General features: G+C 51.0%; 1 protein-coding gene across 3 annotated transcripts in view; it reads right to left on the bottom strand.

Annotated features, from left to right (window-relative positions):
* The window catches only part of TENM3 (teneurin transmembrane protein 3), a gene marked incomplete at its 5' end in the record, with an annotated part of 598,576 nt that overhangs the window by 28,025 nt on the left and 548,590 nt on the right, over positions 1–21,961 (bottom strand). For all 3 annotated transcript variants that reach the window (XM_079779210.1, XM_079779209.1, XM_079779208.1), the window contains 4 exons: positions 8,926–9,800; positions 10,815–10,969; positions 12,105–12,337; positions 21,301–21,550. In XM_079779210.1, the coding sequence (XP_079635336.1) occupies positions 8,926–9,800; positions 10,815–10,969; positions 12,105–12,337; positions 21,301–21,550 (1,513 nt within the window). The remainder of the gene's footprint in view (positions 1–8,925; positions 9,801–10,814; positions 10,970–12,104; positions 12,338–21,300; positions 21,551–21,961) is intronic.

Raw genomic sequence — 21,961 nt, 5'->3', positions numbered from 1 at the left:
CTTCCTGCAGCCTGGACCCAAAGCGAGGACCCCCACAAAAGACCCACCTAACCTGTCTTTCCCCCCAGGGCCCCCTCACGCAGAGCGATACTCTTTTCTTCCATCTATTGGAGTCCCTTAGGTTCAGATTTCCTTCAGCTGAACAGCCAGCGAAATCCAGAAAAGCCCCCTCCATCTTGCCACCTGTTGGGCAATGCTTTTTCCACAATGCTGACGTGTAACAGCCTCTCGTCTGCCATTGTGAGGTAGACACACTCACTAACCCAGTGGTCGGCAAACTCATTAGTCAACAGAGCAAATATCAACAGTACAACGATTGAAATTTCTTTTGAGAGCCAAATTTTGTAAACTTAAACTATATAGGTAGGTACATTGTTATTAACTTAATTAGGGTACTCCTAAGCTGGCCTTTGCTAAGAACTCAAGGGGCCAAAGAGCCGCATGTGGCTTGCGAGCCGCAGTTTGCCGACCACTGCACTAACCCATCATAACAACAACGCACGCGTCCATCACACCTGGATCCCCGTTCCCGAGGAAGGACGCGCACCAATAGCAAAATCAGAACAGAATCCCATATAAACGCGGTGGGCGGGATTGGGGTCCTAATGCCGTCATGTGACTTGTAATACTAACACCCGGAGGATTTACCCTGGAGCATTCCCGTTCTGAGTCTGAGATTCACATATCCTGGCAACGATCTCACGTATCCAACAATGATCTTGCAGACAAATCGTAACTTCTTTGAATTCTGCAGCTGAGCTGTCAGTGGGGAACCCTCAAAAACGAGGCTCTGTTAGAATACGCAAACTGCTTCCGTCAAGTGAACCAGAGTGACCCTCCGACTCCGGGGTCATGGGCTCATCGGGTACTCAGTTGACTGCTATCTATGTTCTACCAAAGGAGACAGGGAAAACGCAAAACAAGGCAGCATTTTATGTGATTTTCATCTCAAGGGCTAAGAGGATCTCAATGAGAAAGGGTCAGGGTCCCAGGGGTGGCAGGGAAGGTGGTTAACACCTGCTAACATTTCTGTGTGGCGGCTGCATGTCTCTCAGAGGACCCCCCGGTGGGCCAAATTCCCGCCAGCACTTGGCTCCATAAACCAGAGAGGGCAGAAGCCTGCAGTTCCAGCCTCTACTCTCTTTTTCAAACACCCCAGACAACACGCGTTCAGGACCACAGCCAAGGACAGCTCCTTCCTCCTCCCCGCGGGTCCCGCCCTTTCTTGGAGCATGGAGCCTGAAGAGAGATGGTTATAGATAGGACATAGTTTTTCAAAACTGAATAGAAAAAGGGACCCTGTGTCCCTGCCTTACATAACCACATCCGGGATAAATGGCCGAGGGACGAAGCCCGGCTCTGAAATCCGGAGGCCTCGAGAAAAAGGCATCCACGTCAGGACGTTCCGGAATGAGCTCCCTTTGGGGTTGGGAAGATTCTGGGCTGGCCGTCATTATGGGGAGGACCGTCATGATCATTGATAAGTCATTAAGATATTTATTGACTGAGGACGGTTGACATGAGCAGGACACAACTTACTTGTTTAGATAACAAGTCGTGGGCAGGTCCTGAAATGTACACTTACTAGGCAGCGGATGGCAAGGGACATTTTTGCTCCAAAAAAATCTGTGAAACAGAACTGTGCATGCCCTCATCCTCCTGGACTTATTCCAAGGGGCCCCGAATGTGCTGAGGACAAACTCATCTTTCTCTCTTGTCTTCCTCTCTGTCCCCTGGCTGTGTCTGTCACACACAGAGCCCCACGGGGAGACGGCTGTGCGGGGAGAGCAAGGAGGCACAGGGGCGGGGGTGGGGGGTGGGGGTTCTCCCAGTAAGTCGGAGAGGCTTACATAGAAAAGCAGGGAGCCCACTCGGAAAGAGAAACCTAATTTATTATTATGATTTGCCACCTCAAGCTCGGGCATCATAAAAAAAGTGCGATGTTTGACAGAAAGGCAATACACCTAACCATTTCCACAAAGGAAATGTGGTAATTTGAGAAATGATGCTTCTTTCGAAACAAGCCTTGGTAGGGGCCTAAGCAAAGTGGAGGAGAAACACCAGAATCACAGGTTTTCTAGCGTCGGAAGAGAGCTTTAATGATTAAGCAGTCTCTCCTTCCACAGGCGAGGGCGGCACGTGTTGGAGAGGGGCTGGGACTCGCCCACAGTCACCCTGTTAGGGGTACCTGACACTTCGGGGCAGGAACTCAGGATTTCAGTCTCCTGTGGTCCAGTCTGCCTGTGCTGCCTCTCGGGAGAGAGACCAAAGAGAGGACAGTGAGGGAGGAGGGCGCCGTGGACAGTGAGGGAGGAGGGCGCCGCGGGCAGCGAGGGAGGAGGGCGCCGCGGGCAGCGAGGGAGGAGGGCGCCGCGGACAGTGAGGGAGGAGGGCGCCGCGGACAGCGAGGGAGGAGGGTGCCGCGGGCAGTGAGGGAGGAGAGAGGAGGGCGCCGCGGGCAGTGAGGGAGGAGAGAGGAGGGCGCCGCGGGCAGCGAGGGAGGAGGGCGCCGCGGGCAGCGAGGGAGGAGGGCGCCGCGGGCAGCGAGGGAGGAGGGCGCCGCGGGCAGCGAGGGAGGAGGGCGCCGCGGGCAGCGTGGACGGCATCCCCAGTCATCTCGTCTCCTTCATGGCCTCCCCCGACCCTGGGAGGGAGTTCGGGAAAGAACAGTGCCCACCCCGTGCTGCCCTGCAGCCCCCCGACTTTCTGAAACCCTCCCAGGACCCCGGCACCGGGGCGAGGGCCGGGGAGGAGGGCGGCCAGGAGCAGGGCTGCTGGGCTTCTCGGATTGAGGTCACGGGAGGAGCCAGCGATGCTGACCGCCTCCAGAAAACCCCAACTGCCCACCTCCAGTTCCGTGGCTGTCAGAGAAAACAATGAAAACCTCCCTTCCACGGCTGCAGCGTGTCAGTTCCTGCTCGGTTACCCAACAGTCCTTTACAACGGCGGCGGGGGTCGCCCGGTCTCAGGGTGAGCCGTGTGACGGCACTGAGGACCGTGACGCAATCAGTCTGAGGAGGGAGTCAAACTCTTGGCGACTGCATCGCTCACTCCTGGACCTTCAGGAGCAGTTCTGCACAGCAATCCCCAAAAACGGTACCCAGGGCGAGAGTTCGTGCAGCCCTGTGACCAGTGCCACCTGCCACGTCCACCAGAGACCCCCGAGACGTTGGTAACTTACTGTGTGCTGGGACAGACAGGGACTAGCTGACGCATCTGTTCCTTTTTTGTGTTTTTGGATTTTTTTGAATAATCTTAGGAACATACAATCTCCTCATTTCCCTTTCTGCTTGGACACCTGCACAGAACGAATTATTTCTTAAAACTGGACTGCGGAAGGGAACTGTCTCACATCAGGTGTTAGTGACAGCACCACCGCGGTCGCGTTCAGGCTGTTGTCTGAAACGGACAGCGGCCCTTCAATCAATTGCGTGCACATTTTTTTAACGGATGTTCCTGGGATTACACATTCTGGCTAAACATTTAAAGCAAAAATCATTTGTTACTGTTAATGGATCCAGTTTAAAAACATATAGCTATTAAACCCTAACCAGTTTGTCTCAGTGGATGGAGCGTCGGCCTGCGGACTGAAGGGTCCCAGGTTCGATTCCGGTCAGGGGCATGTACCTTGGTTGCGGGCACATCCCCAGTAGGGGGTGTGCAAGAGGCAGCTGACCGATGTTTCTCTCTCATCGATGTTTCTGACTCTCTATCCCTCTCCCTTCCTCTCTGTAAAAAAATCAGTAGAATATATTAAAAACAAAACATGTAGCTATTAAACAAAATAGCAAAATTGGAAATCAAGCACAGCATTTTCCATGCTTTTAAGTGATTTGCTGCTAAAAAAATCTCTCAAAAATCATTCTGAATGCCCCGAATGTTTTTTCCATGAAGGCAGAAAAAAGAAAAAAAAAGGGCCATAGAGGAGGTGAGCCGAGTGCCATACTTGGGTCAGAATGTATCCAGCGGGCCGTTCTATCTTTAACGCAGCTCTGGCAGAAAGAACAACGGACGTGGTTTGGACGTTGCGTCCTCGGGGCTGGATGTCGGCGTCTGTCTAAGGAAAGGCGACGCCCTCAGTTCTGTCCGGGGAAGATGCTCCATCGTCTGCTAGCAGCGCGGTTACGGCAGCGCACGCACACGGAGAACACAGCGGGGCCCCCACGGCCGGCCACTCAGACGGAGGCAGGACCAACGCGCGGGACACGTGGGCCTGGTTTGCAATGACTGCCGTCGGGCTTCCCCAGCGACCTGCGCGGTCGGCACCGGCCCGTGTGGCAGACCCTCCTCCCCGCCTGCCCTCCTCCGCTGAGACCCTTTCTTACATCGTCTCAGGCCGGTGCCAGCGGGAGCCGCGGGCGGGCCGCGGGGGCAGAGCTGACTCGTCCTAAAGAAACGGCTCAGAAGCTCGTTCCGGAATGGCTGGGCCTGAAGGAGGGGCAGCAACGCACCCCGCCGCGCAGCCCGAGGCCCACGCACCCCCGCACACACGTGCAAAGGCGGACACGCAGCTGTTCGCTGTGAACGCGACGGCAGCACACACACCACTACACGCAGCTCCACACACGGGAAGCTCCACGCGTTCCAGGTCCCGGGTAGCAAACCTGCCACCACCCGGGCGCCACCCCCAGACCACTGGAACGCGGCTCCCCCCCGCCGTCTTCTCTCCCCAGACACGGGGCCGCTCCGACGCCAAGACGCTTGCATTTCTGGGGGCAGCAGCGGGGAGCCGTGCAGCGCCCTTCTCTGGGAGATGACGTTCCTATGGCCCCGGACGCTGCCCTGCCTGTGCTTCTGTGCACTGGGCCGGACGAGCTGTGGTGTCACGTGTGAACTTTGTGAGTGACACATGGTCAGCAGGTGAGACTTTCTGTTTATATCAGTGGTCGGCAAACTCATTAGTCAACAGAGCCAAACATCAACAGGACAACGACTGAAATTTCTTTTGAGAGCCAAATTTTTTAAACTTAAACTTCTTCTAACGCCACTTCTTCAAAATAGACTCACCCAGGCTGTGGTATTTTGTGGAAGAGCCACACTCCAGGGGCCAAAGAGCCGCACGTGGCTCGCGAGCCGCAGTTTGCCGACCATGGGTTTATACTAATTCCACCAGTGGAGCCTCGCCCTCTCTAGCTTTGCGAACGTGGTGAACACTCACTTGCAGGCCCTGGGAGGACCCCTGCGACCGCGGCCAGACGTTCCTGTGTCAGTGGTGGCCGCACGGGAAACCGCTGTGCGGGGTCCAGGCCTGGGAGCCAATGACACCTTCAAACACGGCCCCAGAGCAGGCCCGTGTCCTGGACTGCATCCCCCCTGCTTTCGCCCAAGCTGAACCGCTCGGCACCCCCACTTCCCGAAGGTCTTACGGTCCCAGTGCTTTTCTGCCCAGTCTCCCCTGACGGGAACACCCTCTCTGTAATCTCCCCCAACCCCCGCTGTCGGCAATACAGCCTGCTCCCCCTTTGAAAACGGGGCACAGGTGTGCCGTTTTATAACTCCAATCTATTCCTTCCCTATTGCAATCCTACATTTCTAATGTAACTCAGTGGAAAGGTTTGGTCCCGACAAAATCAAGCTGCTGGTCACATGCATTTTACTAAAGGGGAGTTTGTCAAAGAAGAAAAGCAGACCAGCTGGTGTGGCTCAGTGGTTGAGCACTGACCCATGAACCACAAGGTCACGGCTCAATTCCCGGTCAGGGCACATGCCCAGGTTGCAGGTTCAACCCCCAGGAGGGGGTATACAGGAGGCTGCCAGTCAATGATTCTCTCTCATCATTGATGTTTCTAACTCTCTCTGCCTCCCTCTCCCTCTCTCTGAAATAAATAAAAACATATTTAAAAGAAAAAGAAAAGCAATTTGAGCTGCCGTGGGACTATGCTTTACATTAAGACCCACTGGAGCAGTGGTGTGGAACGTATTTGTATATTGGATCGTTTCTCCTACTGAATTTTACTATAATGTCCGAGGCGTGTTCCTACCGAAAACAGTTCTGCCTCGGCATCTCATGGTAAAGACCACACTAAGGAATTCAGTGCTCATTGCCGGGGTGATTCCGCACTTGTCAACACGCCACTTCTGGACATCCCATCCCCCTCGCGGTGTGTGCCGTGAACAAGGGACGACAGTGACTTTACACGTGCGTTCCCCGCACAGTACACGTCCGGCCACTGTTCCACACGCTGGGGAGGGTGCCGGGCGGGATGGACACACTTTTCCACGTGCTTTCAGGGCGACCAGCGATTCCTGATTTGCGTTTAGTGGTCAGGTTCTTTTCAGCTGTCAGACTCTATGGTGACTGATTATCAAAAGTTCAGCTCTTCTATTTGATAAGACTAACGTGTGTGGGCGGGGGCCTGAACACACACTTCTCCAGAGAGGACATACCGGTGACCACAGGTATATGAGAAGCTGCTCCACATCACCAATCATCGGGCAGACGTAAATTAAAGCCACACCTGTCAGAACGGTGTCATCAATAAATCAACCATCAGCAAGTGCTGGTGAAAACACGGAGAAAAGGAAACCCCGTGCACTATCAGTGGGAACGTCAACTGGAAAACAGTATGGAAGCATGTCAAACTCGCGGCCAGCGGACCACAGGCATGCAGCCTGCCGGCCACGAGTTTGACGTGCTTGGTATAGAGGTTCCTAAAAACATTAAATACAGAACTTCTATATGACCCAGCAATAACACCTCTGAGTATTTATAAAAAAAAAATCCAAAACACTAATTTGAAAAGATATAAGCACCCCTAGGTTAACTGCAGCATTATTAACAATAGCCACGATATGGAAGCAACCTAAGTGTACATCAGCAGACGCATGAATAAAGAAGATGTGGTGCATGTACACAACGGATATACATATACATCATTCAGCCATAAAAAGAATGAAAGCTTGCCATTTGTGACAACGTGGATGGACCTAGAGGGTGTTATGCTAAGTGATACAAGTCAGACAGAGACAGACACATACTACATGACTTCACTTACGTGTACAATCTAAAAGACAAAACAAATAAAACAGAAACAAACCTATAGATACAGAGAACAAGTTGATGGTTGCCAGATGGGAGGGGGGGCGGTTGGAGGGCCGAGTGAAAAAGGTGGAGGGATTACGAAGTACAGATTGGCAGTTATAAAATAAATATGGGAGTACAGTGCGGCATAGGGCAGTGGTTGGCAAACCGCGGCTTGCAAGCCACATGCGGCTCTTTGGCCCCTTGAGTGTGGCTCTTCCACAAAATACCACGTGCGGCGCGCACGTACAGTGCGATTGAAACTTTGTGGCCCATGCGCAGAAGTCGGTTTTCGGCCTGGGTGAGTCTATTTTGAAGAAGTGGCGTTAGGACACTCCAGGGGCCAAAGAGCCGCACGTGGCTCGCGAGCCGCGGTTTGCCGACCACTGGCATAGGGAATATAGTCAATAGTGTTGTGATAACGATGTAGGCTGAGAGATGGGTACTAGACTTCGAGTAATCGCTTTGTAAGCTATACATGTCGAATCACTATGTTGTACACCTGAAGCCAATATAGTATTGTATGTCAACTGTGATTGGAAAAGAAAAGGGAAAAAAGGAAAAGAATACCATTTATGGAACTGATGCACTAACCAGCTAAGTCACTGCACGTGTTTTTAAAGTTCCTCTTCACTGACAGTCACAATAGCCTTAGCACATGGCGAATGTAAATCCACAGGGTTCGGCCGAACCAAGGCTGTAGCGTGCGCCGCAAAGGCCTACGGCTAATATATCGGGGCTGCACGCAGGCAAACGTGACACGGCAGGCAGGAGTGGCCTTCCCTCTGCGAATGGAACGTGGGCTTCGGGGCGTCTCACTGTATCCCGGGTCCCTCCCAAGACCCTGAGTCCCTCTGTCTTCCTTTTTAGAAAGGAGGAGCCCACGTTCTAGGGCAGGCGTCCTCAAACGACGGCCCGCGGGCCACATGCGGGTGTTTTGGCCGTTTTGTTTTTTTACTTCAAAATAAGATATGTGCAGTGTGCATAGGAATTTGTTCATAGTTTTTTTTAAAACTATAGTCTGGCCCTCCCACGGTCTGAGGGACAGTGAACTGGCCCCCTGTTTAAAAAGTTTGAGGACCCCTGTTCTAGAGGCTCCAGGATCCCCCAAACCTGGATCCCTGGAAGGGATTATTATTTCCTATCAGATCACCATATTATTTCCTATCAGATCACCATATTATTTCCTATCAGATCACCATATTATTTCCTCTCAGATCACCATATTATTTCCTCTCAGATCACCATATTATTTCCTCTCAGATCACCATATTATTTCCTCTCAGATCACCATATTATTTCCTCTCAGATCACCATATTATTTCCTATCAGATCACCATATTATTTCCTCTCAGATCACCATATTATTTCCTCTCAGATCACCATATTATTTCTTCTCAGATCACCATATTATTTCCTATCAGATCACCATATTATTTCCTCTCAGATCACCATATTATTTCCTCTCAGATCACCATATTATTTCCTCTCAGATCACCATATTATTTCCTCTCAGATCACCATATTATTTCCTCTCAGATCACCATATTATTTCCTCTCAGATCACCATATTATTTCCTCTCAGATCACCATATTATTTCCTATCAGATCACCATATTATTTCCTCTCAGATCACCATATTATTTCCTCTCAGATCACCATATTATTTCTTCTCAGATCACCATATTATTTCCTATCAGATCACCATATTATTTCCTCTCAGATCACCATATTATTTCCTCTCAGATCACCATATTATTTCCTCTCAGATCACCATATTATTTCCTCTCAGATCACCATATTATTTCCTATCAGATCACCATATTATTTCCTATCAGATCACCATACTATTTCCTATCAGATCACCATATTGCACCGTCCAAGTATCATCCCGATGTACTTACTCAAAGAAGGTCGTCCACCCGGTTTCGTCGCTCTTGGTGGCCAGCAGGCCGCTGTTGCCGTGGTACGTGAACAAAACCAGCTCCAGCCCTTGCGCCGTCATGCTCTTCAGACAGCCGTTCGTGCCGATGGTCAGCCATATCACCTGGTTGTCCGGCGACACCACGCGGACCGGCATCCGGTTGGGGTCGCGTCGAATCCGCAGGGTGTTGCCGTTGCTGTCGGTCACGGCGGTGACGTCGTTGTCGTTGCTGTAGCTGAAGTTGTACAGGTAGTCCCCGGTGACCAGGCTCATCGTGTACTGGTGCGTGCCGTTGATGTCGAAGATGTAGAGCTCCTGGTCGGTCGGGGAGGCCACTTCGTAGAAGTTCATGGAGTTGAGGAACGGCCTGTTCTTGGACACCGCCCGGATGCGGATGTTCCCCAGGTCCGCGATGTACAGGGTGCCGTCCGGGGAAGCCGCGAGGGACGACGGGGCGCTGAGCTTGGCGTCTTTGGCATAGCCGTCGCCCGTCTGGTAGCAGTCGCAGTTGGCGTCGTTCTTGCAGTCGCACTCCGACGGGATGCCGGCCACCAAGGAGATCTCGCCGTCGGTTGTGACCTGCCGGATGCGGTTGATCTTCTTCTCGTCGGTTTCCGTGATGTACAGGACCCCGCTGTAGGACACGGCGATGGCCGTGGCGGACTCCAGCGTCGTCTGGACGGCGTGCTTGCCCACGGAGTACTCCACCCCCGGCACCTGGCAGTGCATGGGCCGGCCGGCGGCGATGCGCACCTGGCGGTTCTCGGTGATCTGCAGCACCACGTTGTTGTCCAGCACGTAGATGGAGTTGTCCATGGGGTTGATGGCGAGGTCGGTGGGCCACTCCAGACGCACCTTCGTCCGTAAAACAGAAACGGTCTGGTTAGTCAGCGGCTGCGCTGCCGTGAACGTGCCAGACGTGTAAATGAGACGGTTTGGGAAAACGACACTTCACGTGAGAAGCTGTTTCCAAGTTGTCTTTTGGACGGCTACCGTAAAATAAACTGGAAAAGTGTGCATGAGCACAAGGGTAGGGAACCGCACTTTATTTAAAAAATGCAGCTAATTGAAAGATTTGCAAGTTACAGCCAAACAGCCGATGAGCCTCTAAATGGAGAGTTAATAGATATCAATGAGGTATGAACACAGATGTTTCCGTTAGCAGTGATAACCAGCAAATGGCAGGCGTTCTACCTCGTAAATACATTCAGGTTCTATTGCATTTCCAGTAAGGCCCATAGTGAAGTTCCTAACTCTAAAAGTAAGTCCCTCGGGGCCAATCGTAGTGGGCTCTCTCTACTGCCTAAAGAGGTCGTGCAATAAAAAGATTCCAGGTTTAAGTGGTTTTGTGCTTTTTGGAATCTCTGCATGCTGCTACTTTACTGGTATTTTATTACAAATGCTTAGCATTTCTTAGTTGTAATTATTCTGTATCTCATTGAATTCATCAAATGCAGAACTATAGAAGAAAGTAACTTGTGCCCGGCCAGCGTGGCTCAGTGGTTGAGTATCGACCTATGAACCAGGAGGTCACTGTTTGATTCCTGGTCAGGGCACATGCCTGGGTTGTGGGCTCCATCCCCAGTGTGGGGCGTGCAGGAGGCAGCCGATCAATGATTCTCTCTCATCATTGATCGGCTCTCCCTCTTTCTATCTCGCTCTCCCTTTTTCTTCCCCTCTAAAATAAAAAAAATATATATTAAAAAGGAAATAATTTTTTATTAGCTCCTAAGATACACTTAAACGGGACCGCTTTATCACAACACTGCCAGCCATGATACCGGCAGTGTGACCCGGTGCCGCCACAGCCTGCTGACTCAGCAAGTGAGGCCCCAGAGAAGAGAAACCGTTCGGCTGAGTCGGAACTACCTGGCTGATGTGCATGCTCGTGTCACAGGTTAAAGGTCTGGCTGACGTCAGGTCATTAGAGCCCAGGAGGGTCGAGATGATTCCGTTCTGATCAACTTTTCTGATCATGGTTCCATCAACGAAGTAGATCAATCCATTCTTATCCACTGCCATTCCTTGATCCAAGAGAAGCAAGGGTTAGTAAGGTTTCCAAAAACGACTCAACGTTTGATCCAACGTTTAGGCCCATCACTAAACCGAACAGCTCACCCCAGTGATATCGTGGGCGGTAGGCAGCAGGTAGGGCAGTAGACTGCGAACACATTGGGAAAAAACCCAACATGGGTGTGTCCACAATACAAATACATGTAAGCGGTAACAAAGAAATAACCCACCTTTGTGAGAATTCCCACGTGGTGTGTGAAACATATTCGTAGTGCTTGGGCGTTAAACATAAGACTATAACGTGGGGGTTAAATATAAAACTATAATGTCTGTATAATGTTGTCTATAAATTATAGAAATAGGTCAAATTCAGTCACATCGAGCTCACAGTAACTAGCATAGTCCAATGAAAACAGATGCGAGCCAAGGTGAGTATTCTGTTGACCTTGCTACAGTGAAATTGGCTATTATGAATAATTCAGGGCAGCAAATACTTTTTGCAGTCGCTGTTCACAAAAGCAGCTGCTAGCTATAATGAAAAGAAATAGAGCCCTCAACCCCAAACACCGTAATGAATGGCATAATACACGAACCAGGAGTCGGTCCCCTCGGGCTTAAACGCTAGAAACCTTCATCACATAGAATACAAGCTCTTGTTCTCTCCAGAAATTCCTCCCAGCAAGCATTTTTCCCAGGGCATGGAAACAAAAGTCTAACAGCTCCAAACGGGGTGCGGGCGAATAGGGCTGCTCAGTGGTGGTTTTCAAAGAGGCCTGGGACTCATTCACGACAAGGAAATTCCAGGACAATGAAAGAAGTTGGGCACTTCCTTGACATTTCACGGGATGTGACTGAGTAACAGTGGCTGCTTTATTCTTCGCAACGTTGAAAAAAAAAAGGTATGACAATAAAAAATTGCCAAGAACCTAATATTTACTGTAACATCAGCTTAGGATTCTAGCAGGCTCACGTTCAAGTTCAACGGCTTTTACAAACGCTGGGTGAGCAGCAGCGTCCTAGACAGAGCTGAGGGTGAAACGTGAGACTCAGCAGTGAGCCCCACCCGTACTACGTGGGTTGTCTACCTTTTTATTTTATTTTATTTTTTAAATAGAAGGAAATCCCCAAATTGGTAAATGTCGGTACCTTTGGGACTCATGAGTGTTGCCTCCACAGCCTTGCCCCCGTCCCCACATCTGGCTTCATCGAAGGGCAGGCATTGCTCCCCCGTCCCCGCGACCACGTCTGCATTTTTCGTCAAGTCCTTCGCCCCCGTCAGCGACTTGGGGCGATAAATCCTGCGGGTGTTAGTGTCCGAAACGTACAGGTCTCCGGTGACAGGGTCGGTGGCCAGGTAGTATCTATGAGCTGGGTTGCTGCTGTAAGAAAGGATCATACGTGAGCCCCACCATATATGGGGAGTTACTCCTAATATGCAGAGAAAGAGCAAAACAGCCCACCCTGGGCAACACTGTAGCAAAACAGCCCACCCTGGGCAACACTGTAACAAAACAGCTCACCCTGAGCAACACTGTAACAAAACAGCCCACCCTGGGCAACACTGTAGCAAAACAGCCCACCCTGGGCAACACTGTAGCAAAACAGCCCACCCTGGGCAACACTGTAACAAAACAGCCCACCCTGGGCAACACTGTAGCAAAACAGCCCACCCTGGGCAACACTGTAGCAAAACAGCCCACCCTGGGCAACACTGTAACAAAACAGCCCACCCTGGGCAACACTGTAACAAAACAGCCCACCCTGGGCAACACTGTAGCAAAACAGCTCACCCTGGGCAACACTGTAGCAAAACAGCCCACCCTGGGCAACACTGTAGCAAAACAGCCCACCCTGGGCAACACTGTAACCTGAAGTCAGTACCAAAGACCTGAAGATGAGCAGCGTACTCACAATGACCTACAGGAGAGACTTGGTAGCAGCCTAGCCGGCGTGGCTCAGTGGTTGAGCATTGACCTATGAACCAGGAGGTCCTGGTTCGATTCCCGGTCAAGGGCACATGTCCGGTTGCAGGCTTGATCCCCAGTGGGGGAAGTGCAGGAGGCAGCTGATCAATGATTCTCTCTCATCATGGATGTTTCTCTCTCTCTCTCCCTCTCCCTTCCTCTCTGACATCAATAAAAATATATTAAAAAAAAAAGAAGTGGTAGCAACTTCTGACATGACTGTTCCTTCCTTCCCATCTTAAAAATAATTACCTTTAGAAGATGATCTGCTTCTTGCTTAAAAGACAGACGCAAGTTCTCTAAATCTTTGTGGTTTGGGGCAAAGCCATTAAAAAGTCGCCCTTGAGTGACAGGCACAGAGCTCCAGGAAGGTGCTGCTCTCAGACTCTCCCGTGAAGTCAACACACCTTCAATTTCACCTGCACCTCATCACGGGGGCTTCTCCTCTCTTCTCCCCACAAAACCCAACCAAAGAGCAGCTGCCCCTCAAACACCGTAGCATCATGTCTGTCCTGGTTGCACTATTGTAATCTGGCAAAGTCAGTTTCAGAACTATTCGCTAGTGCAAATATACACTATTTTATGTCCTGCTAGAGGCCCGGCACATGGAATCCGTGCAAGGGGCTCGGCCCCGCTGCTGCAGCGGCTGCCTCTGCCTCGGCCCTCGCAGCCCCGGCTTTGTCCGGAAGGTCATCTAGAAGGACGTCCGGAAGGTCGTTTGGCTGTCCTGTCTAATTAGCATATTACACTTTTATTATTATAGTGAGAAATGGTAAGACCAACATCATCAACAAATGGACTAATTCTGGCAGCTCCCTACAAACACAGCCCCACGTTCTTAGAATTAATGTCATTTTGTACTGTGTGCAAATACGGCCTCTGGGGGAAAAATTCTCAAGAGTGTCAGTGACTGGGAGTCGGAACAAAGATGACAACAGGTAGGAATCCACCGGGTTCCATGTGTCTCCTGCTAACAAACTTGGTCTTACTGCTTCTCATCCTCTCTCTCCCTCCCTCCCTCCCTCTCTCTCTCTCTACACACACACACACACACACACACACACACAATTATATGCTTGTTTCCATTTAATTCTCACAGGTGGCCCATGTACTCTATCGCCCCTGCAAGATTCCATTGTTACAGTAACGACTCTGGTTTCCATAGTGATTCCCACGCTGGCAGGGGCCCTGCAGACCCGACCTGGTGTCTGGGAGACGCACCGCAGCCCTGGGGCTGAGGTGATGGTGCAGAGAATTGAGGTCTCCTTCCCAGTTTTCATCTTCCGGGGACAAGGGACAGATGAGGGCCAGAGCCTTGCATGTGAAAACATGTGTGAGGAAAGGGCGAAAGAGAGAGGAAGAACTCATCAAGAGATGCCTGTCCTTTGAGGGAAAGCCATTTCAGGACTTGGGGTTACACCAAAGGACCAACGGGCGCTGCTGAGAGCCGGGCTCCCGTTTTCCTACGCGGGTGCCTGGAGCTTTAAAGGCAGCACGACACAGCGTGCTCCTCACCGTGGCTGCTTCTTCCTTTGTAATGATGTGAAAAGTCACGCACGAATGTAAACATTCGGAACAACTTTACAGACTCTCCCTTCTCCCCCCAAACAGTCTGATATTGGCAGCCCTGGTCTGTCAGGTACACAGAGCAGGTGACAGGTCGGCGACTCAATCAAGCCGGGTCTATTTTGGAAGACATACATTGGAGGGGTTTCTGTACTAATGATTATGTACTAATGATTATGCACTAATGAGGAGTGGCTGTACAGTTGTTATGAATGCACATGCGCGTGCGTACACACACACACACACACACACACACACACACACACACACACACTTTCTTGTCACCTGTACGTCTAGGAGCATGACTTCTAGACCAGGTTGCCTGGGTTTGAACCTCACTTCATCACAAACTGTGAGCTTGGGCAAGTAACCTCGCTTCTCCGTGCCTCAGATTCCTCACTGGCAATGGCGGTGATAATAATCCATATTCCATAGGCTGCACGGATTAACCCTTTGCACTCGCTTGCTTTTTTTCTCGATTCCTTTATTCTAATGCTAACCGTGTCGAGTCACACTCGACATCCGAGTGCAAAAGGTTAATCCATGTAAAATGCTCAGGACACGGCCTAGCACACCATTCACACTCCGAAGCCTGAGCTACCCTCCTGTCTGCTTGTGTCCCAGCTCCTCGTCCACGGCCATGTATCAGTTGCTTTGTAGCGCTGTTCCGTGTTAACTGACATACGATTTGCCCTCTGAAAATCTTGGTAAGAAAGAAAGGAATGACCTGCACTTGGACAGGTCCGGGTCTGCTCCCTTAATCCTGCTGTTGCAACAGCAGAAACAGCGGGACAATGCCGACCCTTTTACACACGTCCGCTCTGGACGGTCTGTGTGGTCCTGCTGGGAACGGTGCACGAACGACGCCTGCTTTGGGATGCTGTCTCTCAATCTGAGAAAAAACAACGGGCGCTGGAGCTGCGGCTTGAGCAGCAGTGGCACCGCCGTTAGCGATGGGACATGACTGTTCCTGGTGCAAAAATCACGGACGGACACTCACGCCATCGGCTGTGGCCGTCTCGGCACCGGTGTCACCCGGTAGGACAGGGATGAGGGAATGTCCAGCGTGGCCTGCTGTCGCACCTCCTGCTCTGAAGATGGACCTGTCTCATCCAGCAGCACAGGCCGGCGGCTTCCACCATGTCTGCCCAGGAAAGCGCTGACTCTGCACCAGGCCGCTGCCCAGAACAACCCTGGAGGGGCACGTGACCCGGGCAGTGACTGTCCCACAGAAGGGCAGGGGGTGAACTGAATGACCCCCTGCAGGGCAGCCTGGAACAGCAGAGAGGGCTGCTCAGAGCCGGCCCCTCCGGAAGGAGGGGGGTTTGTTCCTGATGCACCAAAAGAAAAAAAAAAACCACACACACTTGGGTTTGGACAATTTTGTTGCCAGACCTGTGGCAGGAGGCTCTGGGTCATCTGTGCTGGGCCTGGGGTTCAAGGACGCCCACTGAAGCCCGGGCTTCCTGACAGCTGGCGTGTGGGCACTGGTGGGGGGCGTGTTTAGATCAGTCATTGATCTCGTGTAGAAACGGGCGCCACACTGCCTGGGAACAGCGTGCTGGCGGCGGACGGCTGGAATCCGTCGGCGGGAGGGCCATGGTGACCTTCCCGGGGGTGACTGAGGCCCCCATTCCAGAAAGGTTTCCGTTCGCAGTGAGATCCCCACGAAGAAAAGCAACATCCGAGAAACCGAGGTCCGGTTTAGACCTTCTAGCATTGTGCGCCTTGGTTCTTCACTCACCCCAAACCGCCTGGGCTATCCTCACTGCCCAGCCATCCCTGTGGCCTCGTTCCACTGGACCCGGGCCCAGGGGGAAATGCAAACTAGAGGTGCTCACTCGTTCGGCCATAATTCAACCTCTTGGACTAGAGAGACACCAGCCCAGAACAGGCTTCCCACCGGCATTATCAGCACTTGCATCTGCTTAGTCGGAAACGGTGGGGAGCCTGGGACGCAGAGCATTTGAGGGAACAGGAACCAGACTTACATGTGAAGGTACACTGTTTCCCGGCTGCCACACGATGGCTGAGGTCATGGAAAGCAGGGGTGTGGGTGGAATTCTGGGCCTGCTTCGTGCTTTACATGTGAAGCTGATAAAACGTGTGGTTTTATAATTTGTATCTCAACTTTAGTTGATTCCGAGTCACAGACCTGTGTCCTTTTATCTTTTAATAGCGATATAAAATCCACAAGGTTGATTTTCAGTCCCTACATACTGAAATGCCCCCTGGCTTTGGCTCGTGTCAATAAGTTTAAGTTCCTTTATTCCAGGAATTTTAAGAATTGTAATAGAGTTAAAATTTACTACCTGCAAAAAGGTTTTGTTAGCAGATGAAAACTACAAGCATCGTACGGAGAAATTTTAGCATATCTAAGAGAAACTTATCTTGTAAGCATCTCAGAAGCTCCCACCCATATAAAAAATTGAACATGTTGATGGGGGTAGTATTTATATCTATTTATTCATTAGAGCATCGCTAGGAACTTTTATTTGATATAATAGCCTGGCAGTACTTACTAACTTTGGTATGCGGAAATATTCCAAATTTTAAAATAATAAGACTGTGTTTTTGTATTTAACATTTAACATTCATATTAATTAGTTCCCCCACTAGTGCAATTAATGAGATGGCTGATAGTATATGAAACATCATAAGAAAACCAGAAGCATGCATTTTTACATTTTAGTTAATTATTAACAACTGACTACACCACTCGTTTTTATAGAGGTTGACACATTTTTCAATTTATTTTTTTTCCGGTCACCTACTCCTCAGTCTTTCGTGACTTTTACGCTAGCCAGGAAAGAGGGGAAGGACAGGCCAGGGGACCCCCCCAGCCAGTATCCCCTCAGCTGTACGAGGAAAGTGGTCTAGGCAGACAAATAGGAAGAAGCATCTGAAAGGAATTTTAACTTTTAAAGCTAAATTAAGAAGCTCCAATGAGCTCCAATATCCTGGCTTTGATTAATTAATTAGCTAATTAATCAAGTATCAATTTTGATTGATTACTTATTAAGCAAGTGGAATTCCTATTCTGGTCAATGATTTATCATCTGATGACTTGGGCTCAAAAACCTTGGAGAGTTTCTACATCTCCCTGTTCCTTATCGCCCATATACAGTGTCCACTCCCTTCATTTCTTCGTTTCATTGGTTGATTTCCTTCATGACAGCCATACTAGTGTAGGCACCTAGCATCTCCTAGTTCCCTAACTCATCACCAAGCCACCCTGACCTCTGACACCAGACTGAGCCAATCTTCCTGGAAGGCTGCCTTGAGTACGCCGCCACCTCGTTCAAGGTCAGGAAAGGGTTCCCACCGTCTCTGCTATCCTCTGAGAGAAGAGCAATTCCTTAGGGCGCTCAGGCCCTCAGCAACCTGCCCTTACCTGCCTGGCCCCCCCCTCATCCCCCCTCCCCCGTCTCCCTCATTATTGCCAACGTGAGTCCCCTGCTCAGATTCAGGTGGGTCCGAGTCCCCCAAGACATATCTTGTTGGTCTCTTCCCCAGACCCCAGTAACTTCACTTGCTCTCTCTTCTTGCTTCATGACCCCCCCGCTCCTCTCTTCTGGTTGTTCCATTTAAGACTTCTTTTTTGTTGTTGTTAATCGTCACCAGAGGATATTTTTCCATTGACTTTAAGAGACAGTGGAAGAAAGAGGGAGAGACAGAAACTTCGATGTGAGAAAGACATATCGATGGGTTGCCTTCCACACATCTGGACCAGGGGCTCCAAGGAGCGAACCCACAATCCAGGTACCTGCCCTTGATTGGGATCGGACCCCTCAGTCCGAGGGCTGATGCTCTATCCACTGAGCCAAACCAGCTAGGGCCAGACTGCACCTATTGACTTACATCGAATACCAACCCAGCAAGGAAACTGCTCCTCACCACACTCGCCCTCCCAGGACCCTCTTCCTCCCCAGCACTGCTCTCTCCGCACGAGCCGTGGATGTGATGAAGTGTCAAAGAATGACACGGAAATACATGGTCTGTTACATCTCTATCTTGCTTCCCCTACGACAGTGAGCAAACTCATTCGTCAACAGAGCCAAATATCAACAGCACAACGATTGACATTTCTTTTGAGAGCCAACTTTTTTAAACTTAAACTTCTTCTAATGCCACTGCTTCAACACAGACTCGCCCAGGCCGTGGTATTTTGTGGAAGAGCCACACTCCAGGGGCCAAAGAGCCGCATGTGGCTCGCGAGCCGCAGTTTGCTGATCACGGCCCTACGCGATTCCGAGGCCTGAGAGCATGGACTTCGTCTTCTACTATTGCTTGTCAAAGTGGTTAAGTGATGGGTTAACATCGATTGAGTAAAGAAGAACACCAACACAGAACCCGGACATGTACTTCCCGTGCAGGCACGCGGAGGTAACAGGCAGGAGCACGCACGGGGCCGGGATGACGTGCAGAGGAGGAGGGGGGGGGGCTCGGAGCATCATGAGAGAGGGACCAGGAGCATCACCGCCAACCACCACGAGTCAGTGCAGCACGGGGTCATGTGTAAAGTGCTGTTAATATGTAAAGTGTTGTTAATATGTTGTTAGTATGTAGCTCTAACCACAGGGACTTCTTCCAGAGAAAGAGGTCAGAGTGCTGACGAATTTGTCACGTGATTATGAAATCCATCTAGCCTTTTGAAGACCCAGGGAATGACCGCACAGAAACCTAGCCATCTGGGCCCATAGACACGTGGTGCAGTGGGGAGCACACGCCCTGTAGAGTGGTTCAAACCCCCGTCCCCCACTTCTCAGTCTGGATCTTGGGGAAGACAGGCGCCCCCTCCCCGAGCCTCAGGGACCTCTCGTGCACCCCGAGGACGGTGGGGTGGCTCTGCGGTGGGTGTGGAATGCCTGCCCCGGGCCTGGCAGGCAGCAGGCGGCTGGTGAAGAGGGCGCTGATTTGCTAGTTTTTCCTGCGTCGCCTCCGGCACGTCCACGTTCAGGTGGAGCCACGCCTGTGTGTGTCCCCTCTGTCCTCCGCAGCCCCCAGGAAGGCAAGGCCAGCGCCGTGCTGACGTTCTGCTGGGCTCTCACGGCGCAGCACGGCCTCGAGGACCTCCGTGTCCATCTCGGCCCGCAACTGAGCCGACAGTCCCGACCCACGGGGGATCTGCAGAGGCCCGGCCCACGCCTGCTCACATCGGCATGCGACGGCCACACCCTTCCCGGTGGGGTTTATTTCCTAGTTGCCAACCTCTACAGGACCCTGAAAAGGTCACGTGGACTTATCCCTCTCAGGGGTCTCAGGTAACTCACGGCCAATCTTCCCATCCGATACCATGCATTAGGTATTGGCATGGCCACGCTGGGCCTGGCGGTCTTGCTTTGTGCTAGTTTTACTTCAAACACTGTTTTCGCCCCTTTCCTGCTGCCCGGAGGAAAGGGTTCCGTCAAGTGTCCCTACACAGCACCTCAGACAGAACCGGAGAAGCCGAGCCTCCGTGCTTGCTCAACTACATGCATCCCGGGCTTCGAGGGAAGTCTCCTCCTCCGTAAGGAAATGGGAGCAGGGCTTCTTCCTCCTCCCATCCGGTACCCCTCTTGGCTTAGGGAAACAGAAACTGCACAGTGAGAACTCCCCGGGGCTTAAACACGCGGGAGCCCTGGGGAACCCACACGCGGAGGACTTCCGAGCCCGGCAACGCCTGTGGCGGCCGTTCCCACGATCTCAGGTTTTTAAGGACTTGCCAAAGTAAGACATTTGGAGATGCTTTTTCTCGACCAGGGTGCCCTACACTGAATCCGCTTTGGGCCCCCTAAACCGGGCTCTGCCCCGGCTGCTGGTCAGACTCCCCTCTCCTTCACCTCCCTGCTGCGCATCATGTTTGTTCCGCGCAGTAGGCTCAGCTGCTGTGGGTCCGTAGCGGAAGTTTGGAAGTGTTCTTTGTTATACGAAGATGTTCATTATAATAATTTTTGGTAACAAAATTTCATTGATCGACATGAAAATAGTTTTCAGATCGTATGACGTAATTTGCTCTGGGTCGCATGACGCTAGTTCATTAAGTGGTTTTACTTCCTCAGATGGCCTGTGATACCGAGTGTCCTCTCTCATGATGAAACAAGGTCAGAGCATCACACGGAAATGCAAGGACATTTGAAATATACAACGGCCTTTACGCAAGGAGCTTACCTATGTCTAAAATCTTTATTTCTTGGTGGAAGCAGATAAAAGAGGTGAAAGAAAGCACAGTTAGAAAAGGTTTCTAAAATATAATGAGTCGAGTACTGAGGTTTAAGTTATTTGTATGGAAAATGGCCAACGTAAGCAGAAATATCACTGGAAATTAATTGCGTAGGTCAAGGCTCATCAAATAACGTACAGTATAGAACGATTTTGATAATCGCACTGAAATGAACAGAGCCGAGACAACGATTTGCTACTTTCACTATTGGAATCATCGCTAAGAACGTACGAAAGTAACTGTAGGAAAATACTGTATGCCTTAATTTCACTCACTGTGACATAACAGAGTAACAATATACAGCACAAGGTTATTCGAAAGACAACTAAAGAGATTTAAAAATCGTAGTTTCATTGTCTGGGAGAATAGAAAATTCACTAAAACCAGTGAGACATTTTATAGATTAGGTGACTTCATACTTATTTATATATTTGCGACTATATATATATTGCTTTCCCCCAACTTTAACCAAGAATCCAACTTCCATTTCTGGGGAGAATTGTAAACATTGGGAAGGCATGTTTAGATCAATAAATTAGGACAACCAGATTGACCTTTTACGAAGGCATGCTCAGCTGTCACGAAAACCCCAAACGGAGGAAAGACATACCTTAGCTCGAGAACGCTCGTCACGTTTCCGGAGGGGAGTATGCGGCGAACGTAGTTGAAGTCCCCGACGTACAGGCTGCCGTCGGTCCCGCAGGCCAAGGCCACCGGGGCCAGCAGCTTGTTCCCGTCCGCCTGCCCGTTGCAGCTGGGGCAGGAGATGCTGCGCCTGCGCCCGTTGCCCATGATGCTGCTGACCACCGGGGGCTGCTGGGAGATGAACTGGTTCTCCCCGTTCCCCTTGTACAGGATGCCTAGGAGGAAGGAGACGCGACCTCACAGCGCACAGATGGAGAGCCAGCAGGTCGCCACAGCTCCGACTCTCACCCAGTGCCACCCAGGTTGGGCTGGGAACACTTAAAAAAGTAGATTTTTATTGATTTCAGAGAGGAAGGGGGGGGGGGGGAGAGAGAGAAACATCAGTGATGAGAGAGAATATTCTATGTTATTCTGTTAGAGGCGTGGGCTTTCCCCGAGCTCTTGGCCTGTGGTCTCCCAGCCGGTTCAGTCTCCTGGGGGAAGTGCTGGGCTAACTGGTCATTAACTTCCCGCTCTGTTCTCACAATGACGGAGGTGCATCGAGACGGCGTTCCCCTAGGTGTGTTTGTAAAGAACTTCTGAAGGCATAGAGCCATCTGCCAAACTGTGTGAAACGGAATCTAAAT

The sequence above is a fragment of the Cnephaeus nilssonii genome (genome assembly GCF_951640355.1).
Source record: "Cnephaeus nilssonii genome assembly, chromosome: 8".
Classification (NCBI taxonomy): domain Eukaryota; kingdom Metazoa; phylum Chordata; class Mammalia; order Chiroptera; family Vespertilionidae; genus Cnephaeus; species Cnephaeus nilssonii.
The sequence above is the reverse complement of the archived record's forward strand: the minus strand, read 5'-3'. Positions and strand labels throughout refer to the sequence as shown.